Source organism: Oncorhynchus masou, chromosome 13, assembly GCF_036934945.1.
Source record: "Oncorhynchus masou masou isolate Uvic2021 chromosome 13, UVic_Omas_1.1, whole genome shotgun sequence".
In the NCBI taxonomy this organism is placed as follows: domain Eukaryota; kingdom Metazoa; phylum Chordata; class Actinopteri; order Salmoniformes; family Salmonidae; genus Oncorhynchus; species Oncorhynchus masou.
In genome coordinates this window covers 59,620,948-59,648,237 of record NC_088224.1, presented here as the reverse complement: position 1 = coordinate 59,648,237, position 27,290 = coordinate 59,620,948, and the positions used below count along the sequence as shown (strand labels likewise).

Below are 27,290 nucleotides of genomic sequence, written 5' to 3'. Positions count from 1 at the left end.
CCGGTTCAAAGGCTAGCCAATGAGACTAGCTGAACTATTGCATTGCGGTAATGCAGTTGGGACAGGGGGGAAAGTGAATTGTGCGGCCGACAATAGTCAGGCAGGTCCTGGGACAATACAACCAGTTTTTCATATTTTTAACAACTGTAATGCGTTTGAGTTGTTTGTATTTCTTGCCATGATTTACTGATTCCCCGGATAAGACAGAAAGGGGTGCTTTGGCTGCATTCAGCAGTTGCTAACTAACGTTAGCTAGCCGCAGCTGGTTCTGAGAACCATGAGCCGTGCTGCACCCCACACTGGAGGCCGTACTCATTCAGACCAGGACAGGCGGATCGGAGGGTGGGACACACGGATGGCAACTGTCAGCTTCCCTTCTTGACTGACTACAGACAATCGGGCTTAAAGGTGAAGCTACTAACTGTCAGGCCCCTGGTGACATACACACAATCGGAGCCCAGGACAGGACCACCAAGTAGGGTAGTCTCCCTTTAATCAAGGTAAAGTCAACAACATTGTTGTCATTTTGTGTCACTATTCCTGAATGTACCCTGTTGATTTTCTCAATAAGAGAGAGGACTTGGGAATGTTGCCTTTGAGAGCTAATTACTCATAAATAGATTAAGATCTACCTACATCAAATCATAATTATAACTGGCCACCATCTTGTGTATCTGGCTCCTTGAGACAGTAATAATGTTTTTTGTTGTTAAAGTGTCCTGATATTCCCATGTATATTATGTCAACGCTTGACTATCTTCAGATGAGTGCAGTCCGTGGAGGAACGATCACCTGGCGGCCACAGCCCTGGCAGGATGGGGACAGTGGGGGCGGGGAGCCCCTCTCGGACAGCGACTCCGAAGAAGAGGACTTTCCCGACGACAGCACCACTCCTTTAGGAGACTACGTCACACATGGTCCGGTGGAATGGGAACATCCAAATGAATGCATCACTCATGTGCTGCCTATATCATATAAGTCTCTTTCTATCTCCTCACTCTTTACTTCTTCTCTCCGTCAGGGTTGAAGCAGCTACTGGATGCTCAGCAGCTGTGTGACGTCACTCTGTTAGTGGAGGGGAAGAGGTTTATGTGTCACAGGTAGGGTCAATGATCTTCTCTCAATTCTAGTGTACTATAAACATCCAGACAGTGCATGTTGCTACACACAAAGGAATATGTGACACATATTCAGATGCCTGCTGCCGTTTCAGTACTCCAGTGTCCTGCAGTTCATTGTAGTTACACCCTATCTCACCTTATGTGAATGAAATCGTGCTTCTGCCTCTCTTCAGAGTCCTCTTGGCAGCCGTCAGCCCGTATTTCCGTGCCATGTTCACTAGCCCGTTGGTGGAGTCCCGTCTCACTGAGATCCGATTGGAGGAGGTGACGCCGTCAGTCATGGAGACTGTCATCCAGTTCGTCTACACTGGGGAGGCGGGACTCTGCTTGGACACGGCCGAAGACCTGTTTGTGGCGGCCAATCGGCTTCAAGTAATGCCCCTGCAGGACCTGTGCTCTAGGTAACTATAGTCAGTGCTGCCTGACACAGATACGTTGTCTTTTCCCCGGTCCAGAATGCTGCTGATACTCTTAAGTCTGTGCAGTTCAGTAACTGACAGAGTTTTGATAGCATTTTTAAAAGCCATCTTTTATTGTCTGGTTTTCCATCCTCAAACATCTGTGTGTGTCCGTAGGTTCCTGTTTGAACACCTGTCTGTGGACAACTGCCTGGGCATGTACTCTCTGGCCCGCTCCCACCACGACCAGCTGCTCCTGAGGGCCTCTCTGAGGCTGGTGGCCCAGCACTTCCCCCGCGTGGCCCGCCAAAAGGACTTCCTCCTGTTGGACCCAGGTACCCTGGGCAGCCTGCTGGGATCTGACCGCCTGGGCGTAGACTCTGAGGCAGAGGTGTACGACGCGGCACGCCGCTGGGCCGAGCACCGGCCCCTGGACCGTTACAGCCACATGCCGGCCCTGCTCCACCACCTCCGCCCTGGGCTGCTGTCCCTGGAGGAGAGCCGGCGGCTGAGCCAGGAGCTGGGCTCTGCGGCAGCCGGGGAGGGCCTGGGGGGCCCACTGAGGCCCCGGGAAGGCATGTTCGAGAAGAAGATTGTGTGTGTGGATCTGAAGCCGCGGGAGGACGAGTCGCTGAACGAGAGGGACTTCACTGTGGACTGCTTCGACCCACGTACAGGGAAATGGGAGAAGTTGGCTGCCCTGGGCTCTCTGCTGTGCCCAGGTTGCACGGCCATCGGGGGGCGGCTGTTCGTAGCGGGGGGCATCCTGCGGGGGGGCACGGTGTCCACGGAGGTCCATGAGTATGACTCTGTGTTGGATCGCTGGCAGGAGCGGTCACCCATGGTGCAGCCCCGGGCCATGCTGGGTCTGCTGGGCTGTGGGGAGTCACTCTACGCCCTGGGGGGCTGCAACAGAGGAGCCATGCTGGACTCCTGTGAGATCCTGGACCTGGCCACTCTTCAGTGGGGCCCCGGGCCCCGTCTGCCCCTGCCGCTGCGCTCCTTTGCCTGTGCTGCCCTGCGCGGCCGCATTTACCTTCTGGGCGGCACCACGCTGGAGCAGAACCGGGCTGTGGTGCACGCTGGCGTGCTAATCTATCACACCCTGACTGACTCATGGACCCGTGTGGGACTGGACTCTGGCGCCACCTGCCTGGCAGGAGGGGTGGCGGTGCGGGGAGGGGTCTGTGCCATCGGAGGCTACATGAGGGACGCCACAAAGTTTATAGATGGAAACTACACCCATCTGGAACCTCTGGACGCCACGGGGCGGGTGCTGTTCTTCAGGGAGGGCCGGGGCTCAGGGGTGGAGCGGGAGGTGACGGGGGCGGTGGTGGCAGAGAGGAGCGGGGGGAGCGACCGAGCACCTAGTCCGGTGGTTTTCCCGGGACTGCCAAGGCGGATCGCTGCCGGGGGCGTGGCCAGGTGGAAACGCAGGATATACGTGCTGGGCGGGGAGAATGGCTCCCGTTTCTATGACAGTGTGTACTGTTGGAAGCCTGGCTGGCGCAGCTGGGTCCAGAGACGGGAGAAACTACCCGGAGACACGGGGGGAGTCAGCCAGTTCGGCTGTACCACCCTCAAGTTCCCCAAGAAACACATCCTGTCCCGACTGAGACTGGCTCGGGAGGACCGCAATCCTGATGATGACTAGCCACAGCAGGACTAATGAGCTGTGGCTAAGACCAGCATTCATGGGGTTTCAATAATGAAATGAAATGTTATTAATTTTTAACACTTGAGACAGGGGGGCGACTCGCGTCTGAATGTAACCACCGTATGCCACAAAAATGCTCAAGTCCTCAAAAATGATTTGAATGCATTTAAATGGTTTGAAAATTGTTTGCCTGTTGAACACACATCCTCAGCCTTTGCCAATTTATAGGCCTATGCAGCTGTTAAATTCCTATGTTGTGAATGTTTGGCAGGGTTTACATTTGTTTATTGAAATTTGATGAGGTGTTTTCATTTTTTATTTCTTTTCTATCCCAAACTTTCTGAAATTCACCAAAGGATCCCACTTTCGTGTAACTTTAGTCTTTCACTATCCATTGATTCCAGGGCCCCATGTTCATTAGGCACCAAACAGAAGAAAATTAGCTGACCTACCTGGACTTGTCCAATGACCTATACATTCATTTTTGGTTTGCGTTGCAACATGTTTTGTAATTTTTTTCTTTTTTTTTCTCTAATAAACGTGACCTAGATTTTAGTCACTTGTTATTTTTGGTCAGTTTCTCTTCATCGCTATTCACCCTAACACTCCTCCAATCAGATCGTGTTATCATCAGACGGGATAGCGTGGTTTCGTAATCACTTGCACCCAAGTCTCCACGCTCAAACAACTGTGTAATCCATGCTAGATTTTTAAATATTAAGGTCTTAATACAATTCATTTCTGAAAATTCTGTTTTTTTTTTGGTTCAGATTACAGACCACATAATTAGATTTAATTTCCAGATATATGGGTTACTTACTTACCACGAGCAGGCAGATCCTGCAGAATACCTGACACCTTTTGGTTTTTAGACGGGCAAGTTTATTTTGGATTTTAGTTGAGCACGTCCCTTTGCTCCATAGAGCTGTGTGAAGAGTGCAAATGTGTTGGGGAGTGAACGTTGGATTATGGTATGTAACAACAATGTAACAACAAGGGACCCCCCCCCCCCAATTTCTCATACCCCTTCAGAAAAACATCACCTCGTACATGTAATCTGATTTATGTTTTTGAACTGAAAGACAAATTGATAATTTGATGACAGTTATTCTATCAAATGATTAAAGGACATATTTGCTTAAGATTTTTGGGATTATTCTTCTGTTTTATAATGTTCCTCTCTGGGCTACGACAACAGGTCCATCAGTCCGTTTTTCATTCTGTCATTTTGTGTATGTTACTAAAAAGAGAAGAAATCATTAACCCGAGTCACATTTAGAATGGACGGTCTCGTAGTCACTCATGCAGACATCTCGTAGTCTCGCTCAACACATTTACAGCAGGGTCTTTGTAGTGGTGTAGCCTTTGGTCAGAGACCAATATGACAGCGGATGTAGTCTTTGTTCTTGCTTTAGGCACATTTTGGGTCACGGTAAATGAAATGTTAACACCTGTAACAATTGAATTAAGTTACCAATATAACAATTTTCACATGGAAGAGAAAATCAAGTTTGTTCGACATGTTTACGATAGAAGGTTGGACTAGAACTAAACCATGTGTATAAGTGAAGAGGCCTGCGTTAATTATTACTGTCATTAATAAACTCCTTGAGTCAGTCTCTTTTCCTGTTGACCAAAGGTCTTACTGACCATCCACTCTGACCATTCTCTCCTCTCCTTCCTGGCATTTCTCTTATGGAACGTTAGGGAGTATTTAATAGACACTCGTATCATCATTATCCTTTCCTCCAAGTCTTGGACTGATACCCTTTGGTTTGACATTATTAGGCCCGTTGACGCCGTTCTTCATTTTTGTTGAGAAATGGAGAACCACACGTCTGAGACCACACCGGCGACGAGGACCATTAATAATCTAGCTGATATCTTGGTCATAATCGGCTACTTCATTCTGGTCATTGGCGTAGGCGTCTGGGTTAGTAGTTACACCTATCTGGATATCTGTCTGTAGCCTACATAGTTGTAAGTTATACATGATTCTTTCCATGTATAATTTATCATAATGATGTTATGTCAAACTGGGTATTTGTATAGGTCATATTCCACTTATTGACATGTACAATACAGTAGAGTATGTCATGAGGTAAACCACTGCCTAGGGCTTACATCCAGTGAATGTCCTGTCTTCCAGTCTATGTTCCGGACCAACCGTGGAACTGTGGGAGGCTACTTTTTGGCAGGACGGACCATGACATGGTGGCCAGTAAGTTCAACTTGACCTTTAACCCCTTTGACAACTCTTGTATTTTAACTAACCCTTTGGGTCTCTTCTTCAGCTAGTTTTAGCTTCCAGTCACCTTTCCTGTCTTGCCCAGTCCCATTGTATACATTACAGCCTGTATGTGTGTTCAAGGACAATTCTACTCAAAAACTGTATTTTGGTATTTGTTTAATTAGTCCACTGTTGACACAGTCCCAATATGTGTTGCATGTCAAGTTTTCAAGATATAAGATTTTCCAGAAGCAAAGTGTCACATGCCACATCATGAGGATGTGTTTCTCCTTGAACAGTTCTCCCCCGTCTCTCTCTCTCTCTCTCTCTCTCTCTCTCTCTCTCTCTCTCTCTCTCTCTCTCTCTCTCTCTCTCTAGGTTGGAGCATCACTGTTTGCCAGTAATATTGGTAGTGGTCACTTTGTGGGCCTTGCTGGTACCGGAGCAGCCAGTGGAATTGCTGTGGGGGGTTTTGAGTGGAATGTAAGTATAATTTGCCCCCTTAAAATAAGTTATGACATGTTATTACATAGTTTTGAGTACAATACACAGTGACAATACTTTGTAATATGTGCTGATCAGGAAATTGAGATTCTTCTGAAATTGGAGCCCTCTTTCTCTACCCAGGCCTTGTTTATCGTGCTCCTATTGGGCTGGCTGTTTGTCCCCGTTTACCTCACAGCGGGGGTAAGTTACACAAGACCATTATATGCCAGCTAACATGGCATACTGCAGAGATTTGTGTCCATTTGTCTGAATTGTCTGCATTTCCCGTTGCTTAGGTTATTACAATGCCTCAGTACCTGAAGAAGAGGTTTGGGGGAACCAGGATCAGTCTGTACCTCTCCGTCATTTCTCTGTTCCTCTACATCTTCACCAAAATCTCTGTGAGTCTAGGACAGGGCTCCCCAACCCTGTTCGTGGAGAGCTACCGTCCTGTATGTTTTTGCTCCAACCCTAATCTAGCACAACTGATTCTAATGATTAGCTGGTTGATAAACTGAATCAAGTTAGTTACAACTGGGGTTGGAGCGAAAACCCAAAGGAGGGTGGCTCTCCAGGAACAAGGTTGGAGAGCCCTGGTCTAGGACAGCACTATGGGGCACAGTTTGTAACATGCTATGAACGTCCCCCACAGTCCTTTATCATGACATTTTCTTCAATATTGATTGTATCTGTGGTATTGCTAAGACTCCTGAGTTCTGTATGTTTTATTGAGGTATAAACATACCCGTGGACCAGTCTGACTGTCTCCTCATCTCTCTCTCCAGGTAGACATGTTCTCTGGGGCTGTGTTCATACAGCAGGCTCTAGGCTGGAACATCTATGTGGCTGTGATAGCCCTCCTCTCCATCACAGCTCTGTACACAGTCACAGGTAACATCTGTTTGATCAAATTATGCACAAAATGCTTTCATTACATTAAATTACATTGAGGTTTGGACAGGACATATTTTAGCAAATAGGGCAGGAAAATACATTGAGATAGAACCTTTATTTAACTAGGCAAGTCAGTTAAGAACAAATTCTTATTTTCAATGATGGCCTAGGAACAGTGGGTTAACTGCCTGTTCAGGGGCAGAATGACAGATTTGTACCTCGTCAGCTCGGGATTTGGACTAGTAACCTTTCAGTTACTAGTCCAACGCTCTAATCACTAGGCTACCCTGCCGCCCCAGATAAATAGTGATTATATAAGCATTAAAATGATTAGTGAAAAGAAATAAGTTGCAGTTCTTAGGGATGGTAAATTACTGTAAATAATGTATTCCACACTATGCAACATATATTAAATGATTGATGTGACTGGTTTTAAGGTTAACCCATGTTATTGTTAGATAAAATACAGTGGACTCTAGAAGGGAGAGATTTCATTAGTACAGAAAGCATATGATATGGTTAGCATTCGTTTTGGCTTCATTTGAATACTAGAATATTTTTATTTAAATAGTATAAAGTGGACAGGGATATATGACATCTGTGGTGATTCAGGATCATTGATAGGATCAAGATAACCTTAATCAACCGATGTAAGGACTTTAGAAATTGCCACCATAGACATGTTTTTTTCCAAAAATCCATGAGTTAAGATAAGGCCAAACAGTGAGACACTTTGTTAATAAAGAGCTACAGACAGATAGGAAAAAGATAGGAAAAAGGGCAGACAGAGGAGCCCTCCCCGCACTGCTGAGACCTTGAAGGTTTGAGAGCAGAGAGGAGAAGGGGGCCAGGAAATAAGCAAGATAGGGGTGACACCAAAATAGTAGCATTGACCTAGTGTCTGTGAAATAAGAAAGGAGAGAAAAGGGTCACTGTTTAAATAGATAAATATATCTACATTTAAGAACATACAAAGCAGCACAGATAACTCTTAAAGTAGATTAGACACTTGACAGTGAATTGATACAGGATAGACATGAATGGACGCCCAAGGGAGAATTGGACTTGTGGAGAATGAAAGGAGAAGAAAAGGCTGTCGGCGATTAAAGAGAGGGCATGTTTGGAAAAGATGACCCATAGGAAAAAAACAGGGCCTCAGGCATTTTGTCTGTTACCCTCAACCCAAACAGGGTGTAGGGTCACCTAGAGGTGAATATATAATCATTGTATTGTGTGTGTGTATCCTAGAGGAGTGTTTCCCAACTCCGAGTTTGGGAAACACTGTCCTAGATGACCTCAGTGGTTTGTTCATTAACTGGGTTATTGTTGTCTAGTCACCTTACCTCTATACACATCTACCTCTATCACTCCAGTATCCCTGTACATGTAAAGATGTTATTGGAACATATGCTTACTTATTTACTTTATTGTTCATTTCATATTTCTTATTCTACTTTCTTGTGTTTTTTCTTTCTAGTAATACATTGTTATTGATCATTGCATTGTTGTGTTTTGAGTTGTCAAGAAAGGCATTTCCCTGTACTAGACATTGAAACTTTCAAACGTATTAATCTGTGTCGCTAGGGGGCCTAGCTGCTCTGATGTACACAGACACCGTCCAGACATTTGTCATCATCGCTGGCGCCTTCAGCCTCACAGGTTTCGGTAAGTTCAGAGTCCTGTGTCCAGAGTGCCATACATTCCATCTTGTTGACTCCACTTGTTACTCAACACATGACGGAGTAACAAGGAATGGAGAAGTTTCTTTATCAGTGCTTAAATGTCCTTTTTGTTTATGAATTCATGTGTAATATACAGAGCATTCTGAACGTATCAGAACCCTTGACTTTACAGCCTTTTGTAATGTTACAGCCTTGTTCTAAAATTGATTAAATAGTCCCCCCCCCCATTTACATAAGTATTCAGACCCTTTCCTCAGTTGAAGCACATTTGACAGTGATTACAGCCTCCAGTCTTCTTGGGTATGACGCTACAAGCTTGGCACACCTGTATTTGGGGAGTTTCTCCCATTCTTCTCTGCAGATCCTCTCGAGCCAAGAGGTTAGATGGGGAGCGTCGCTGCACAGTTATTTTCAGGTCTCTCCAGAGATGTTCGATCAGGTTCAAGTCCGGGCTCTGGCTGGACAGTCCGAGACCTGTCCCAAAGCCACTCTTGCGTTGTCTTGGCTGTGTGCTTAGGGTTGTTGTCTTGTTGGAAGTTGAACCTCCACCCCAGTCTGAGGTCCTGAGTGCTCTGGAACAGGTTTTCATCAAGGATCCGTTTGTACTTTGTTCGTTCATCTTTCACTCGATCCTGACTAGTCTCCCAGTCCCTGCTGCTGAAAAACATCCCCACAGCATAATGCTGTTACCACCATGCTTCACCATAGGGATGGTGCCAGGTTTACTCCAGACATGATGCTTGGCATTCCGGCCAAAGAGTTCAACCTTGGCTTTATCAGACCAGAGAATCTTGTTTCTCATGGTCTGAGAGTCCTTTAGGTGCCTTTTGGCAAACAGCGAGCTGTCATGTGCCTTTTACTGAGGATTGGCTCAGGTTCTTGGGGACCTTCAATGCTGCAAAAATGTTTTAGTACAGTTCCCCAGATCTGTGCCTCGACACAATCCTGTCTCGGAACTCTACGGACAATTCCATCGACATGGCTTGGTTTATGGACTGTCAACTGTGAGACATTATATAGACCGGTGTGTGCCTTTCCAAATTATGTCCAATCAATTGAATTTACCACAGGTGGACTCGTCAAGTTGTAGACACATCTCAAGGATGATCAATGGAAACAGGATGCACCTGAGCTTAATTTCGAGTCTCGTAGCAAAGGGTCGGAATACTTATGTAAATAAGGTATTTCTGTGTTTTATTTAATACATTTGCAAAAATGTTTTCGATTTGTCATTATGGGGTATTGTGTGCAGATTGATGAGGAAAATATTTAATTTAATTAATTTCAGAATAAGGCTGTAACTTTACAAAATGTGGAAAAGGGGAAAGGTTCTGAATACTTTCTGAAAGCACCGTGTACTAACTGATACTAATGATGTACAGATGATGTCATGTATTATGGGTACTGTACCTACAAATGAAATACTGTGCCATGTTTTGATTATGACTGCATTTAGTGTCTCAAAACACTATTTCAGTGGTCCACAATGTGACTTTTAAAATGTGTATTTTGTATTGTCATCTATTGTATCATTGTGAAGTGACACTTTAATAAATGTTTCTAACTCATGACTCAACTGGTTATGTTCAATTAGCTGCCGTGTCTAGTGAATCTGTTAGTGCACCACTCAGTCACTCCTTCATCCACCCCCCCTCTCTCATCCACCCCCCCTCTCTCATCCATCCCCCCTCTCTCATCCAACCACCCTCTCTCATCCATCCCCCCTCTCTCATCCATCCCCACCTTTAGTAAACCACTTCCTTGACCCAGCCTCACTATAGACCTCCCAGTCCACTCCTCTTGACCTCTGCTCCCTATGTGACATTGTGTGTGTGTGTCCCTCTTCCTTTCTCATCCTTTTCCTCAGCTTTTTTTGAGGTGGGGGGCTACAATGCTCTGCTGGAGAAGTACAAGTTAGCGCTGCCCTCCGCGAACCAGTCCCTGGAGCCCCAGCGCTACAACATCTCCCCCCAGTGCTTCACCCCCCGAGACGACGCCTTCCAGCTGCTCAGGGACCCCGTGACCGGGGACCTACCCTGGCCGGGGGTCCTCTTTGGCATCGCCATCGTAGGTGGCTGGTATTGGTGCACCGACCAGGTAAATAAGCTCATAGGAACACAGTGAATGGAATTCATATGTGGGTTTATTTTTATAGTGCATTTAGTGTAGATGACCCATTCAAAACTGCACATTGCTGACTGGATCTAATTTGACATAATGCTGATGTCCCCTCTGCTCATTCTGTTGCTATGGTGAGATATACTTGAAATTTGATGGATGTGAAACAACATGGAATCAGATGGGAAGATTAAATCGTTGGTTGAGTTGATCTGGTATCTTCCCCCATGTCTGTGTGTATAGGTGATCGTGCAGCGCTGCCTGGCGGCACGCAGTCTGACTCATGTTAAGGCGGGCTGCATCATGTGTGGATACCTGAAACTGCTCCCCATGTTCCTTATGGTGTTCCCCGGAATGATCAGCCGCGTGCTCTTCCCAAGTGAGTTCCCAAAAATATGCCATCATAGGATTGACACAGAGTTGAGTGGAGAGTTTCATGAACAGGGAAACTAGCACGCAGCAAAGGACTCTGCAAAAGACAGTTTGTTACACCTCTTTTACCCTGAATATGTATGTGTGGTGTTCCCTCTCTTTTCCTCCTGTCATTATGGGCGCCATGGTAACAGCCTGTCTTCTCTCTGTTGACAGATGAGGTGGGTTGTGTGGTGCCAGAGGTGTGTAAGCAGGTGTGTGGGACGGAGGTGGGCTGCTCCAACATCGCCTACCCTAAACTGGTGGTCTCTGTCATGCCCAATGGTGAGAAGTCTCTTTCCTCTGTTGAACTAGTCGCTCAGATCTGAGTGACACTCTTACCGTATTACATTTCTTTTTTTTTTTACACACACAATTTGTCTCTCTCCCCCAGGTCTGAGGGGCCTGATGCTGGCAGTCATGCTGGCGGCCCTGATGAGCTCCCTGGCTTCCATCTTCAACAGCAGCAGCACCCTGTTCACCATGGACATCTGGACCCGCTTCAGACCGCAGGCCAGAGAGAGTGAGCTCATGGTCGTTGGCAGGTCTGGGCCTTTTTTCACTTGGTTTCCATAGAAAAAATCGGTTTAGGTAGACAAGTTCAGCTGTCCCAGACCATTAGCTGGAGTAGGTCAATATAACGTATGTTCCAATAAAATGTCTGCCTCTCACTGACTCCATCTCTCCCTCTCAGAGTGTGGGTCCTCGTCATCGTAGCCGTCAGTATCTGCTGGATCCCTGTGGTCCAGGCAGCCCAGAGCGGTCAGCTGTTTGACTACATCCAATCAGTGACCAGCTACCTGGCCCCGCCTATCGCCTCAGTCTTCTTCCTGGCTGTGTTTGTGAAGAGGGTCAATGAGCAGGTGAGGTCAGAGGGTGTGTTGTGTTCTAGTTACATTGTTGTGAGAGGACATAGTTGAGACATAGGGAAAGCATTGGCAATGTAACCTATGAATGTGAGAGAGACATCTGGGCCCGTATTCACAAGGCATCTCAAGGTAGGACTGCCAATCTAGGATCAGGCCCCCCCCCCCGTTCATATAACCTTATTCATTATGATCTGAAATGCCAAACTGATTCTACATCAGCACTCTTACACTGAGACTCTTTGTGAATACAGACATATACCACTGGATGAACTTTTCCTTCTGTTTACTTTGGTACTACATTTTTATTTCTTTCAGGGGGCTTTTTGGGGCCTGATGGGGGGCCTAGCTATGGGGCTGTGCCGTATGGGGCCAGAGTTTTGGTTTGGCTCAGGCAGCTGCCTGTTCCCCTCAGCCTGCCCCACTCTGGTGTGTGGGGTCCATTACCTCTACTTCGCTGTGCTGCTCTTCTTCTGCACCTCCATCCTGGTGCTGCTTGTCAGCTACTGTACACCGGCCATAGACGACATACATGTGAGTGCTCGTAGGCAGAATAGACAGTGTGCCTCAACATTCTGTTTTATCAAATGCCTGCATCCATTAGATATTAATGCAAGGGGAATTTACTATAAACTCAGAGATGAATAAACCTATGGTAGTATGCATCTACCCATGTAATGCTCTGTGAGTGATTTCTGATAGAACTGCTCTTCTCCTAGCTCCACCGTCTTGTGTTCAGCCTCCGCCACTCCAAGGAAGAGAGGGATGACCTTGACTGGAAGCAGGAAGTGAAGGGGAGGATAGCACGCAGGGAGGCAGAGGAGAAAAGCAGAGACAAGTCTGAAGACAGCCCAGGTATGAGAGAACATACTTCCACTTCGGTGTCAACTCCCCCCACTACAGTTGTGCAGATCAAATCCATGATGCGTTGTGGGTAAATTGGGACTTACTGATCTATGATTAGTTTATTTGTTATGCGAGGGGATTTGTAGATTGTCTTGAAGCACCTGCAATGTCTAACAAGCCCATCATCTTGTTTTATTTCCTTTGTTAGTGGATGCTGAAGAACCCAAATCAGGTATCTGTCGTCTCATTGGCTGGTTCTGTGGCGTCAGTGGCGCTCAGGTCCCAGAGCTCACAGAGGAGGAGGTTACTGAGGCATCCAAAGAGCTGCCTGACATCAGTGAGGAACCCTTGTGGAAGCATGTTGTTGATGCTAATGCCCTGGTTATGATGGCCGTGGCAGTCTTCCTGTGGGGTTACTATGCATGAGGGGGCTAGTGACCATTGATGAAGTGCACTTTAGGTCATTCTCACACTTTGTTTAATTCAGAATCTAGTATGTCATTAGATGGACACACATACACATGTATTCATGAAAAATAAAGTAGTTCTGTGTAGCCCCTTTCTTGTAATATCATCATTATGAAATTGGGTATAACAAATAATCCACACTCCTGTGCTAAACCTGGACATTAGCACATCTCTCCCCTCTAGTGGCCATTGCATATATCAAGCGTCAACTAGAGTCATGTGGAGGACAAATGGTTTGCAAAAGTAAATCAATACATGTTCAATAACCCCTACACCAGGGGTGGGCAATTTCAGTCCCCCGGGGCCTGTTTGGTGTAAGTTTTGCCCCAGCTAGCACACCTGACTCCAATAATCACCTAATCATGATATTCAGTTTAGAATGCAATTTGATTAAATCAGCTGTTTGCTAGAGATTCAGAAAAAGAGGAACAACAATCTGGCCCCTGAGGACTGTTTTACACCCTGTAGCAACTTCTCTATCAAAATAAACATGTTACCAACACAGGTCATCATGCAGAAGGAAATGTCAAGGGTCAAATTCCAGTTTTAATCATTTCTGTTTATTTGAGAAGCACATTCCCATTAGCATTGTACAACTGAAACCTACAGTGGTCTTCCCTGCCCAGTCAGAGGGGTCAAGTGAACAAAGTTCTCTATACTGTATTTGTCAAGGTTTTGCAGATTTAGGGATTGTGAGCAGGACCAGTGTGGTTAAGGCTGGAAGCTGGTGTAGAGAGCTCTATGGTCCGTGTTTCTTTTCACCCGCATTGACGCAAACGACGGCTTTGGCAAAGACTGCCCTCTGCCGACTAGCAGGTTGGGACTGGGGGTTAGTGGGGAAGGGCTCAAAAATAAGAGGTGGAGGGAGAACAGTCCTAAAAAAAACAGGAAATAACAGCAAACGTTCGCTCACACACCAAAAAACTAAAATAATTGATAACAAGCAGTCAAAACTCATAAAGTGACATCAAATTGCCTTATCTTGCCCCACACTGTTAGTCTCATTCATTAAAGGCCCAGTGCAGTCAAAAATGTGATTTGACTGTGTTTTACATACATTTTCACACTATGCGGTTGCAATTATATTGTGCAATTGTGAAAATGCCCTTTTAGTGCAAGAGCGGTTTAAAAACAGTCGGAAATTTCAGCCCATTTTGGTGGGTTGGATTTTGGCCTGCCCGGTGACAACGGGTAGTAAATTTGTTAATAGACCAATAAGAAAGAGTTCCAAACCTCTGCCAATAACAGCTAATTTTCCCCTCCCGAGCAGACCAGTCCCATACAATCCTATCACAAATTGTTGCTTGAGAAATTGCTCTTTACCAAGATTATATTTGTTTCATTTTGACCAGTTTAATTGAACACAATTACAATAAGGTACTTAATTGTTACCTAGAAATGATTTGATATTGAGATAAAAACAGCTGCATTGGACCTTTAAACTTTCAGTGGCTGGCCCTCTGGTCAGTAAAGTTGGGGTCAGCTCTAGCTTTGACAGCATGGCTAGGACACGACTGTCAGTTGACCAATAGGCAGAAACGTTGAGCATCAGGCCCCATGCAGCACCATATCACCAGTATGGGCCCACTCATCATGAGTCCAGTTTTCACATGTACTAACATCCGAGTAGGGAGCTAGTCAACTGCTAAGAACTCAGAACAAGGTGATAACGAGCAGTGAGAGAGCTGACAACACAGGAGAGAACCCCAACCCTGGTCTTCAGTTTAGCACCAGGGGTCTAGAGGGAGTAAGAGGGGTGCTGGGGAGGGCCCCTTTACCTCCCGTCCTCCCTCTTAGCGCGGGTCTGCACCAGCTCGCAGGGCTGCAGTACCCAGTTGTTGTCATGCAGCCCCACACGGCAGCCTGGTGTGTCCTTGTCCGTGCGCCGGCAGCACATCCAATAGGAGCGTCCATAAGGCAGGTCGTGGTGGTAAGGTTTGGGGTGCCAGCGGCAGAGAGACACGTCGCCCCGTTCGTACTGCCGCTTGCACTGCTTGCAGGGGTCGTCGCGGTACAGCGGGTCCTGGTTCCAGCGCGAGTCGGTGGCGGGTACACCGTACGTCTCAATCAGAACCTTGAAGTCGTAGCAGGTGCACTTGAGGGCGGCCAGCGAGCGGGTGGGCAGGTAGCTGAAGATGTTGACCATGATGTGGTCGGGCAGTAGCAGCATGTACTGACGAGGCTCCAGCAGCCGCTGGATCTGGAAGCGGATCTCCAGGAAGTCGTGAGAGACGTGGCGGTAGAGACGGCACAGGGAGGGGTCCGAGCAGTCCTCCACGCCGGCCAGGGGGGAGTCCGGCCGGTCAGCAGCATCCCCAGCAGGATTGTTGTTATTGGTGCAGTCCAAAGAGCACATTCCATTGCTGCTGCCGGTGCCACTGTCCTCGTCAGACCCTCTCTGGGGCTGCAGGAAGAACAGCTGGCCTGGAGGGGGGTCCTCTGAGCCGTCGGTCCCACTGGGCATGGCGAAACACACAGTCTCCTCTTGCACATTTTCTGTGCTGTCCTTGCCATAGAACACACATTGGTCTACAGCACCCGTGACAACCACCTCCACGTGGAAACCAGTCACCCTCTCCCGGGCCACAGACTTCTTCTCCCCAGAGCCGAGCTCCTGGCTGGGGTCCAGGCTGCTGGAGGCTGGTCGGTCTGTATGGCTCTCCCCATGGGGGTCAGCTTTTGGAGAGCCGGACAGCAGGAGGCTGGGGTCCCGTGACGTGGGGCTGACCAGCTGGTAGAGATCACAGGTGATCTTCTCGTTGGCCCGGGCCCCCGCCTGGCCCCCTCCTCCCCCACAGCTCATGAACATGCAGCGGGGCCGGCCTGCGGGCTCTGACTGCGAGCCAGGATCTAGGCTGGATACCCGGAAAGCAATCCTCACTTCACCTCGGCCGTGGGTGGGCCCAGAGTCCCCGCTCCGCTCCCTCTCCCTGGGGGAGTCCAGGCCCGACACGGGCCTCAGTGTGTTCTCCAGGAGCTGATGTTGGGACTCAAAGTGGGCTATGGCCTTAGCCACACGCCGCGACTCCTGCTGCTCCTCCTCCAGGACACCGCGTGGGGGGTCAGGGCTCTCTGACAGGAACACCATGGGGCTGGGGTCGGAGACTGTGCCCTGCAGGAACGTGTGTTCAGGGTGTTCTGTGGCAGTCTTTCCCTGGGTCACCATGCCCTGCAAGGCCATGGCTGTACGCTGCTCTACCAGGGCCACCATCTCAGCAACGGACAGCAGGTCAGTCTCGCTCACTCCCGGGATGGCCTCTGGGGTGGAGGCTTCTGGGGTGGCGGGAATAATATTGGTTTGGGTCCGGGCGGGGGGGTCATAGGAGGAGCAGCGCCGCCTGCGCTTGGCCTTAGTGCAGTCCGTGGCCCAGTTCCCTTTCACCTTTATGGCGCTGGGTCGAGGCAGGCCCACCCCACTGAACTGGTGGGCCACGAAGAAGGCAATCTTCTCCTTGGTGTTGCCCGGCTTGATGACGTACCAGGTGTCCAGCAGCACCCTCCCGTCCTCCATCTGAGTGGAGCCGGGAGGGGTGGAGGGAGCCTGCATTGCCGAGGCCGGGTCGGCGTCTGGGGGACTGTTCTCGGAGCCGGCATCCTCCTCCTGGCCATCCACGCTTCCCCCGACCTCCAGCGACGTGCACCCCGCAGTGTCAGCCTTGCAGAGGAAGGGGGCTGCCCCACTGCCCCCTGTACCTCTGGGCTTGTTCTGGGAGTAGGTGCCAAAGGGGCGTGGGCACCACAGTCGGATGTGGGAGAAGGTGTCTCGGTCCATCACGGGCCGGAGGGAAGCATTTCGGCGGCGTCTAGGCTGGGCCTCTGCTGTGCACCACGTTACTCATTCTCTCTGTGCGAGACAGCAGGCACCGTCACGGGAAGAGGGCATACAATCTGAAGGGAGAGAGAGCAGTTTTATTACAGGAGCAGTATTACAATATTCACCATCATAGGTCATCTAGCCGGGGGCTAAATTTCATCAAATGTTATTAATTACACATCTTCTAAAAATGTAATTTGAGGGAGAATTTCTTCCCATGCATTCTACATGTTGCATTAGTATTAAGTCCCTAAAATGACCTCATCTAATTGTGACATGCTGATTCAGAAGCCACCACTATGGAAGGTTATTTCAACTCCTAGCCATTCAATACAGCAAGAGCACAGCAAATGACAGGCAAATCAGCTCCTAGCCTCTTGGCGGGTCAGAAACAAAAGGTCACAGTGCACAAGTCAGGAAGACTCATGCTTTCAGACAGCCTCAACAGCTAAACTCAATTAGTCATTACATACACTCACTGTAATATAAATTCTCTCGCATTGAATGTTTTCAATCTAATTAAAGGCTTCCATTTCAGGGCCTTGTGTTGTCTGGGGCAGATGAAAGGAGATATAAAGGAGGGGATGAGGGGAGGAAAATGGATCCCCATCCTGACGCTTCAAAGAGGACCTGCCTAATAGGAAGCAAGGAAGGCATATGCCTAACCTATTTTTAGAAGGGGAGAGTAGCGGAGTTGATGTTGAGAGAGTAAAGGACCTTGGCCTCGGCCTGCAGGAAAAGCGTTTACGCAGGGTTCCCGTGCCATTACATGTTACCATGCCAAAAATGTGGCACTGGGGGCTTAAGAGGAACAAGTGGCGCAAGACTGTTTCAAGACATTTAGACCCCTGATGGTGTCTGTTGTTAATATGGTTTTGTAATTTCGTATATTTTATGGTGTCTGATGCATGTAGGGCTCATCTGTAAAATACACCCTAGTCTCCGTATGACGTCCCTGTCAAAAAAAAACGTATAAAAAAATGGAAAAAATATTTGTGAGACATGCTGATTCAGAAGCAACCGCTATGGAAGGGTGTGAGACTCTCATTGGATCAAATTTCACCTTCTAGCCATTCATTACAGCTAGAGCACAGCAAATGATAGGCAAATCAGCTTCTAGGCGGTTCAGAAACCAAGTCACAGTGCACGTGACATATTTGTCTATATCAGCAACGGGTGTGGCTGAAATGGCCAAATCCACTATGTGTAGAGGTGTCTACACATAGTGCCTTGCGAAAGTATTCGGCCCCCTTGAACTTTGCGACCTTTTGCCACATTTCAGGCTTCAAACATAAAGATATAAAACTGTATTTTTTTCTGAAGAATCAACAACAAGTGGGACACAATCATGAAGTGGAACGACATTTATTGGATATTTCAAACTTTTTTAACAAATCAACAACTGAAAAATTGGGCGTGCAAAATTATTCAGCCCCTTTACTTTCAGTGCAGCAAACTCTCTCCAGAGGTTCAGTGAGGATCTCTGAATGATCCAATGTTGACCTAAATGACTAATGATGATAAATACAATCCACCTGTGTGTAATCAAGTCTCCGTATAAATGCACCTGCACTGTGATAGTCTCAGAGGTCCGTTAAAAGCGCAGAGAGCATCATGAAGAACAAGGAACACACCAGGCAGGTCCGAGATACTGTTGTGAAGAAGTTTAAAGCCGGATTTGGATACAAAAAAATTTCCCAAGCTTTAAACATGCCAAGGAGCACTGTGCAAGCGATAATATTGAAATGGAAGGAGTATCAGACCACTGCAAATCTACCAAGACCTGGCCGTCCCTCTAAACTTTCAGCTCATACAAGGAGAAGACTGATCAGAGATGCAGCCAAGAGGCCCATGATCACTCTGGATGAACTGCAGAAATCTACAGCTGAGGTGGGAGACCCTGTCCATAGGACAACAATCAGTCGTATATTGCACAAATCTGGCCTTTATGGAAGAGTGGCAAGAAGAAAGCCATTTCTTAAAGATATCCATAAAAGTGTTGTTTAAAGTTTGCCACAAGCCACCTGGGAGACACACCAAACATGTGGAAGAAGGTGCTCTGGTCAGATGAAACCAAAATTGAACTTTTTGGCAACAATGCAAAACGTTATGTTTGGCGTAAAAGCAACACAGCTCATCACCCTGAACACACCATCTCCACTGTCAAACATGGTGGTGGCAGCATCATGGTTTGGGCCTGCTTTTCTTCAGCAGGGACAGGGAAGATGGTTAAAATTGATGGGAAGATGGATGGAGCCAAAAACAGGACCATTCTGGAAGAAAACCTAATGGAGTCTGCAAAAGACCTGAGACTGGGACGGAGATTTGTCTTCCAACAAGACAATGATCCAAAACATAAAGCAAAATCTACAATGGAATGGTTCAAAAATAAACATATCCAGGTGTTAGAATGGCCAAGTCAAAGTCCAGACCTGAATCCAATCGAGAATCTGTGGAAAGAACTGAAAACTGCTGTTCACAAATGCTCTCCATCCAACCTCACTGAGCTCGAGCTGTTTTGCAAGGAGGAATGGGAAAAAATTTCAGTCTCTCGATGTGCAAAACTGATAGAGAATACCCCAAGTGACTTACAGCTGTAATTGCAGCAAAAGGTGGCGCTACAAAGTATTAACTTAAGGGGGCTGAATAATTTTGCACGCCCAATTTTCCAGTTTTTGATTTGTTAAAAAAAGTTTGAAATATCCAATAAATGTCGTTCCACTTCATGATTGTGTCCCAATTGTTGTTGATTCTTCACAAAAAAATACAGTTTTATATCTTTATGTTTGAAGCCTGAAATGTGGCAAAAGGTCGCAAAGTTCAAGGGGGCCGAATACTTTCGCAAGGCACTGTACACAGGGCCTTCATGAAGAGCTCAGTGACTTTCAACGTGGCACCGTCATAGGATGCCACCTTTTCAAAAAAATATCTGCCTTGCGAGAGCTGTTATTGGGAAATGGAAACGTCTAGGAGCAACAACGGCTCAGCCGCGAAGTGGTAGGCCACACAAGCTCACAGAACGGGACCGCCGAGTGCTGAAGCGCATAAAAATTGACTGGTACTGTTTATTTCCAGACTACCGTTCAAAGGTTTTAGAACACCTACTCACAAGATTTCTTTATTTTTACTATTTTCATCATTGTAGAATAATAGCAAAGACATCAAAACTATGGAATAACACATATGGAATCATGTAGTGACTAAAGAAAGTGTTAAACAAATCAAAAATATTATATACATTTGAGATTCTTCAAATAGCCACCCCTTGCCTTGATAACAGCTTTGCACACTCTTGGCATTCTCTCAACCAGCTTCACCTGGAATGCTTTCCCAACAGTCTTGGAGTTCCCACATATGCTGAGCACTTGGCTGCTTTTCTTCACTCATCCTAAACCATCTCAATTTAGTTGAGGTCGAGGAATTGTGGAGGTCGAGGAATTGTGGAGGCCAGGTCATCTGATGCTGCACTCCATCACTCTCCTTTGTAAAATAGCCCTTACACAGTCTGGAGGTATGTTGGGTCATTGTCCTGTTGAAAAACAAATGATAGTGGGACTAAGTGCAAACCAGATGGGATGGCGTATCGCTGCAGAATGCTGTGGTAGCCATGCTGGTTAAGTGTGCCTTGAATTTGAAATAAACCACCAACAGTTTCACCAGTAAAGCACCGCCACTCCATCACATGTAGAGATCATCCATTCACCCTCACCGCATCTCACAAAGACACAGCGTTTGGAACCAGAAATCTTCAATTTGGACTCCAGACCAAAAGACAAATTTCCACCAGTCTAATGTCCATTGCTCCTGTTTCTTGGCCCAAGCAAGTCTCTTCTTCTTAAATGGTGTCCTTTAGTAGTGATTTCTTTGCAGCAATTAGACAATGAAGGCAGTTTGCGTTGTTCTGTGAAGGGAGTAGTACACAACGTTGTAAGAGATTTTCAGTTTCTTGGCAATTTCTCACATGGAATAGCCTTCATTTCTCAGAACAAGAATAGACTGACGAGTTTCAGAAGAAAGGTCTTTGTTTCTGGCCATTATGAGCCTGTAATTGAACCCACAAATGCTAGTCTAAAGGCCAGTTTTATTGCTTCTTTAAACAGAACAACAGTTTTCAGCTGTGCTAACATAATTGCAAAATGGTTTTCTAATGTTCAATTTGCCTTTTTAAAAATTATAAAAACTTGGATTAGTTAACACAATGTGCCATTGGAACACAGGAATGATGGTTGATGATAATGGGCCTCTTTTGCTGAGTTTGCATAGGCGCACAAAAGAAACTTCCCTTTTTCAGGACCCTGTCTTTCAAAGATAATTCGTAAAAATCCAAATAACGTCACATATCTTCATTGTAAAGGGTTTAAACACTACTTCCCATGCTTGTTCAATGAGCCGTCATACTGCTCAGGAAGGAGACGCGTTGTGTCTCCTAGAGATGAACGTACTTCTGCGAAAAATGCAAATCAATCCCAGAACAAAAGCAAAAGGACCTTGTGAAGATGCTGGAGGCACCAGGTACAAAAGTATCTATATCCACAGTAAGACGAGTCCTATATCAACATAACCTGAAAGGCTGCTCAGCAAGGAAGAAGCCAAAATCGCCATAAAAAAGCCAGACTACAGTTTGCAACTGCACATGGGGACAAAGATCGTACTTTTTGGAGAAATGTCCTCTGATCTGATGAAACAAAAACAGAACTGTTTGGCCATAATGACCACTGTTGTGTTTGGAAGAAAAAGAGTGAGGCTCGCAAGCCAAAGAACACCATCCCAATCGTGAAGCATGGGGGTGGCAGCATCATGTTGTGGGGGTGCTTTGCTGCAGGAGGGACTGGTGCACTTCACAAAATAGATGGCATCATGAGGAGGGACAATTATGTGGATATATTGAAGCAACAACAAGACATCAGTCAGGATGTCCAATATTCACCCAACTTATTGTGGGAAGCTTGTGGAAGGCTACTCGAAATGTTTGACCCAAGTTAAACCATTTAAAATCAATGCTACCAAATACTAATTGAGTGTATGTAAACTTCTGATCCACAGGGAATGTGATGAAAGAAATCAAAGCTGAAATAATTCTCCACTATTATTCTGACATTTCACATTATTAAAATAAAGTGGTGATCCTAACTGACCCAAGAAAGGGAATTTTTACTAGGATTAAATGACAGAAATTGTAAAAAAAACACCAAAAAAAAAACAGTTTAAATGTATTTGGCTAAGGTGTATGTAAACTTCCAACTTCAACTGTATATAAAAAAAACATAGTAAAAAGACTGAACAAGCCCCACTCTTTCCATCCTGTGATCCCAAACAAGTTGAGACAGACAGCACTAGTATAACACTATAGTTTGGCGACTCATACCAGGAAAACGTAGGCTGATATCTAGCCTATCTATACTTGTCGCCAGTTGTAAGCATGATAATATGAAATGTGTACCTTCAGCTGAATAGGAATGTCTGACTAGTCTGCTACCCAGGCTGTTTGTGTGTGTGTATCAGAGGCCAGAACTACTCCTGGGCTGGTTAAGGGCTTTATAATCACACAGCTCCAGCTAAGAGCCTGCAGATTACTCCCTGTATGAAGTACATCCCTGGGCCACCACCCACCGATAAAAAGATTGGATGGCGTAACAGGGACAGTGAGCGTCAGTCCATCTTTGTGACTAAAACAGGCACTTCCTGAAGCAGTGAGAGAGAGGCAGTGAGTGACAGCCAGTGCATGATTGAATGGCTCTAGTCAGATTCCCTCCATTGACCAGTATCTATTATTCAGAGCCAGCCAGCCAACAGTGCTTCAGAAGATGGAAAGATGGAAGAGGGCGGGGGAAGAGTCCACTACCAGTCTTCCAGAGGCTGGAGTCAGTAGCTTTAATCCATGCTGTAGTCTTCGTTGTCAATTAATAGGCTATTCGACGGCTTACCCTGTAATTTAATTAGGAAATAAGGTGGCCGATGAACAGGTGATAGTAAAATGCTACGATGGTAATAGACGGCATGCAGTATGCAGTACTAATGACTGGCCCAGTAGCCTATAGGCTAGCTATTTTGCACTTGTCTCCATACCAGGTGTTAAACAAAGCTGAACTCTGCAAGGAGACCCATCATATACAAGATGTTTAAAGACATCTATACTGGCTTAATGTCAGGTAATGAGTAGCCTGAATTTATGAGAAAGTCCACATAAAATATGAGGACATGAGACGAGAAGTCCCTTCATTGTATTCGAATGATATCCACGGGCCAAAACATGGCCCAGATGTTGCCGACAAACTGTATCCATGAAGAATTCATTCCGACAGATGATAAAACCTCTGCAATGATAATGCCGTTTTCGTTTCTCATTTTAAACAATTCCTGCAAATTAAGGCTGGTTTTAATCTTTTTGCATAATCCACCAAATCCTGTCCATGCCCAGCAGCAGTACAGAAATCGCTGAGTGCCGCGCCAGAGGCTCGTCTCTCACTGGCTCCCCAAGTTGTCTGACCTCTGAACTACACACACCAATGCAGGAGGATTCATTCCTCCATCATGACCTCGCTCAAACAATCCAGAGGATATTCAGCAGGCTCAACATCATAACACAATGCTCCAGATTAACCAGGGAATGTATAGAAACAAAACAGTTGTCAATTGGTCACATGACAGCCACAGAATAAAATGTAAATTCTAAAACTTGAGTTTCTATCTGGAGCATTTGAAAACATTGTGCCCACTAAAATACCACTGTTAGAATAGTCTCAGGCATTGAAGGAATGTTCAGCACTACACCATTCCTATTACAGAGAAAATGTCATATTGAAAAGACAACTTAGACACAGTAAACAGGGAAGGACCTTTCAAACAAAAAAAACAAATTTCTCTTCTTCCAATTCCAGGCTGTCCTCAGATAATTCAGACAGGCCCCTCATTCACCTCTATACTCCCTCTCAGAGGCTTTGGGAATGGTGGACAATGCAGGGAGGTGATAAATGGCGCTCGCCTTGGCTGCGCCTGCAGGGACAATACAGCAGTAGCCCGGGCAGCAGGTGAGGCTGATGATGCTCGTCTACAAGAACAATGGACTCCACCCATCCCCGATAAAATGAACCCAGAGTGCCTTCGTCAAGAGAAGGTCAGGCAGACAAGCTGGCTATAGAAGTGTTTTGTCTGTCTGTCAGCTGTGCTTCTCTGGTAGTGAACAGAACTGCATTGAACTGCAATGGATATCGATGCACTCCTTTTAAACTATAGCTCATCTGTTTTTTCTTTCCACCATTTGGCTTCAACCAAAAGAGTTCATCATCCACCCCCTTACTCAAATAGTGTTGGTTGTAAGGGCCAGGACAGTGGTTGCCAAAATTGTGAATTGTTGTTTATCTATAAACATTGGAATACAAACCCTGTCAGTACAAAACTGATACACAGGCTATTCTGAGAGGATTTTAGGCTGAACCAAGCAGGATCATCAATGGATGTTCCCTGGAACTTAACTATTGAATATTTTTGGCGTCTTCATGCCAAAGGCTTTCCATTTCAATGCCCCACTATTCCCATACTTCTGATTCTAAAGTACCAAAATAAAGATGTATAGGCCTAGTTCTCAGTTGAATAACATATACCAGCTCACCAACAACAAAGGTGCTCATGCTGTAGTTTGATTACTTATTTCGTCTTTGATAAAAGATTAACGCCCACAGATTAATCATTTTTGGTCCAGTCCAGACCGGCCTTTTTTTTATTTGCACAAATAGACATCCATGATTGGTTCAGATTTGGTCCAGACTAGGTTTCACAAGTTTTTCAGAGCACAACACAAAAAGTTGAGTACAGTATACTTCAGTACAGCAGAGTAGAATAGAGTTCAGTTCAGTACACAGTAAACCACACTAGAGTACACTAATGTACTGTGCTGAACTACTATAATATTTAAATGCCTTTGAACGGGCTATGGAAGTATGTGCCAGGCGCACAGGTTTGTGTCAAGAACTGCAACGCTGCTGGGTTTTTCAAACTCAACAGTTCCCTGCGTGCATCAAGAATTGTCCACCACTCAAAGATCATCCAGCCAACTGTGGGAAACATTGGCCAGCATCCATGTGGAACACTTGACACCTTGTCGAGTCCATGCCCTGACGAATTGAGGCTGTTCTGAGGGCAAATGTGGAAACAGACATCAGTGACTGGTTCAGATTTGGCCCAGTCCAACCAAATTTGGTCTCATTAAAATAGCCAGTGTGTAGAATAATACCCAAATATGCATATTTCTACATTTGTGTGCCTATTTAGGATACAACACCTTAATATCCATAATGATCCATGCATTTAAGTGTAGTACAGATCAGGGACCTATGATGAAATTCTGTTACCGCAATTCTAAATCAACTTCACATACTGTAGTTTAATAACCAAAATATATTTTTCAATAACCAAAATATATCAAGGTGTCATAGCTGACACCTCATTGTTTCATTGAATCTTAATTCAGAGTAGATATTTAACAGTGTTTGGAAAACGTGGTCACCTAGCCAATGCTAAATCAAGAAGCTGAAAAAAACAAAATAGACATAGAAACGTTACTGCACTGAGGAAGTACAGGTGACTCTAGCTATAAACAAAGCGCCTTCAGAATTGAAAGGCACATTTCCATTAGGTTGTAACTTACAGGTGGTCAGCATGGGTAACCATGATTAGCCAAGGACTAATTATTCACATGCTCATTGGTGTTCATTCAGTTGTCTAACGCTGATCAAATGGTCAGTTGAAATGTGCAAAAATGTCATAATTTTACAAGAATTGCGCAATCTAGCTCGGAACAGGACGAAACAGAAATCCAGCCTGTGTGGTTGAACTATTCTTACAACTACAGTAACGTTAACTAAGTTCACCCCCGAGGTCCATATTAATAAACCAAGTTGGTTTACTAGCTAAGTAATGTGTGCTTACGTTAGGTTAGTTATCTGATAATCACTTATGCTAACTAGCAACTATATGATGTGCAGGCCAAAGAGGTAACGTTAAACACTCATGTTAGCTAACCAACTTCATTTCTTAGCTGCTAGTTTAGCTTAACGTTAAAAAGTTAACGTTGGCTGGCTATCTAACTCGGCTAAATTAGCTAGCGCGTTATAGCCCAAAAGGCCAACAACAATCTCGTTGTTACATTGATGTTACGAACACTCGCCGAGGCGCGGCTAACTGATAGGCACCAACAGATCGTCTTTGACGAAAATAAAACGAGTTAGACAACTGCATTAAGGGGTGTAACGTTGTGTGCTGACTAGCCAAACAAAATTGCAATGGAACCCATATTGTGTGTTGCTGGCTAACGACGTTGACTAGCTTTGACCCGAATGTAAATACAGCTAAGCTTCGCTAAAGTGAAGTAATTCATGTTTCCGTCATCTTACCTGTAGATCCGCAAGCACTTGACCTGCAACAGTGCTGATGACAGTAACGTTACTAGCAAGCCCCCCCCCCCGACGGTCGTAGGCCTGTTTTCCTCTCAACAATCGACCGATGAATCAGATTGAGCAAGAATAGGGGTGCAGGTGACTCGGGTTATCTTTTACTTGTCCACGTAAATTAGCTAGCTATCTGGCTGCAGAGTACTTTCCAAATCAACCTAATGTTAATATCGAAGCCTACTGTCCGTTTTTCAATTGTACACTACCTATCTATACTGATCCTGTTTCACACTCTTCCTCGTTCATCTGGCTACCTTTTCAGAGCTGACACAGGCTGACCTTTACGGTATGTTCTCTGAACAACCAAAATAATCGGAGTCGGAACATCGGTGGAGAGGAAGGCCATCTTGTTGACAGGCAGCTGCACAAGGCCCACAGCCAATAGCAAGGCAGAGTCGATGGTGTGCCCATATATGGCATATATGCCCCCACTCACCCCCCTTCTTAGGTCTCACTCCTCCGCATCTCTCTCAATTCAGTTCAATTCAAGGGGCTTTATTGGCATGGGAAACATATTGTAATGAAGCAGGCAGGGAGCAGGCCTCGAACCCTCGACCTTCTAGCCCGAAGTCCAGCGTGCTATCGACTGTGCCCCAAAAGCATGCTCAAGCGGCAGAATCGATATCTGCACTTATATACCAAGGGTCATTACAATATGTGAACATTGCCAAAGCAAGTGAAGTACATAATATACAAAAGTGAAATAAACAATAAAATGAACAGTAAACATTACACTCACAGAAGTTCAAAAAGACAATAAAACATTACAAATGTCATATTATGTACAGTGTTACAACGATGTACAAATGATTAAAGTACAAAAGGGAAAATAAATAAGCATAAATATGGGTTG

The 27,290-nt window shown here is 45.8% G+C and overlaps 3 protein-coding genes across 12 annotated transcripts; 2 read left to right on the top strand and 1 right to left on the bottom strand.

The window, feature by feature from the left end:
* Positions 1-42: 42 nt before the first annotated feature.
* On the top strand, positions 43-4,320 carry LOC135552717 (kelch-like protein 12). Its single transcript, XM_064984520.1, has 5 exons — positions 43-500; positions 764-917; positions 1,022-1,100; positions 1,295-1,522; positions 1,697-4,320. Exons 2-5 carry the CDS (start codon positions 764-766, stop codon positions 3,171-3,173), a joined length of 1,938 nt encoding a protein of 645 aa, XP_064840592.1. The 5' UTR covers positions 43-500; the 3' UTR covers positions 3,174-4,320.
* A 678-nt stretch (positions 4,321-4,998) lies between these two features.
* Positions 4,999-13,302, top strand: LOC135552716 (sodium/glucose cotransporter 2-like). 6 transcript variants are annotated; one of them, XM_064984513.1, is made up of 15 exons: positions 4,999-5,109; positions 5,326-5,397; positions 5,785-5,889; positions 6,034-6,093; positions 6,189-6,293; positions 6,678-6,783; positions 8,371-8,451; positions 10,336-10,565; positions 10,830-10,965; positions 11,175-11,282; positions 11,392-11,542; positions 11,692-11,860; positions 12,182-12,397; positions 12,583-12,718; positions 12,918-13,302. In XM_064984513.1, exons 1-15 carry the CDS (start codon positions 4,999-5,001, stop codon positions 13,133-13,135), a joined length of 2,004 nt encoding a protein of 667 aa, XP_064840585.1. In that variant the 3' UTR covers positions 13,136-13,302. The 6 variants fall into 6 exon arrangements, with proteins under 6 accessions (XP_064840585.1, XP_064840591.1, XP_064840590.1 ...); XM_064984519.1 differs by lacking the exon at positions 4,999-5,109 and having other exon boundaries at positions 12,583-12,657; positions 12,908-13,302; XM_064984518.1 differs by lacking the exon at positions 4,999-5,109 and having other exon boundaries at positions 12,583-12,670.
* Positions 13,303-13,715: 413 nt separating this feature from the next.
* Positions 13,716-26,805, bottom strand: LOC135552714 (F-box only protein 46-like). Of its 5 annotated transcripts, none has more exons than XM_064984510.1 (4): positions 26,381-26,805; positions 20,649-20,892; positions 20,261-20,520; positions 13,716-17,065 (listed from the first exon to the last, which is right to left on the bottom strand). In XM_064984510.1, the coding sequence occupies exon 4, from the start codon at positions 16,947-16,949 to the stop codon at positions 14,952-14,954; it is 1,998 nt and encodes a 665-aa protein (XP_064840582.1). In that variant the 5' UTR covers positions 16,950-17,065; positions 20,261-20,520; positions 20,649-20,892; positions 26,381-26,805; the 3' UTR covers positions 13,716-14,951. The 5 variants fall into 5 exon arrangements, 4 of the variants coding, with proteins under 4 accessions (XP_064840582.1, XP_064840584.1, XP_064840583.1 ...); XM_064984512.1 differs by having other exon boundaries at positions 20,309-20,520; XM_064984511.1 differs by lacking the exon at positions 20,649-20,892.
* Between the last annotated feature and the right edge of the window lie 485 nt (positions 26,806-27,290).

Bases quoted from the DNA above. Each gene is read 5' to 3' on its own strand.
- LOC135552717 (XM_064984520.1), top strand. From the start codon at position 764: ATGAGTGCAGTCCGTGGAGGAACGATCACCTGGCGGCCACAGCCCTGG. The intron at 1,101-1,294 runs GTAGGGTCAATG...GCCTCTCTTCAG, and splicing joins AAGAGGTTTATGTGTCACAG to AGTCCTCTTGGCAGCCGTCA. The intron at 1,523-1,696 runs GTAACTATAGTC...GTGTGTCCGTAG, and splicing joins CTGCAGGACCTGTGCTCTAG to GTTCCTGTTTGAACACCTGT.
- LOC135552714 (XM_064984510.1), bottom strand. From the start codon at position 16,949: ATGGACCGAGACACCTTCTCCCACATCCGACTGTGGTGCCCACGCCCC.
- LOC135552716 (XM_064984513.1), top strand. From the start codon at position 4,999: ATGGAGAACCACACGTCTGAGACCACACCGGCGACGAGGACCATTAAT. The intron at 10,566-10,829 runs GTAAATAAGCTC...CTGTGTGTATAG, and splicing joins GGTATTGGTGCACCGACCAG to GTGATCGTGCAGCGCTGCCT. The intron at 11,543-11,691 runs GTCTGGGCCTTT...TCTCCCTCTCAG, and splicing joins GAGCTCATGGTCGTTGGCAG to AGTGTGGGTCCTCGTCATCG.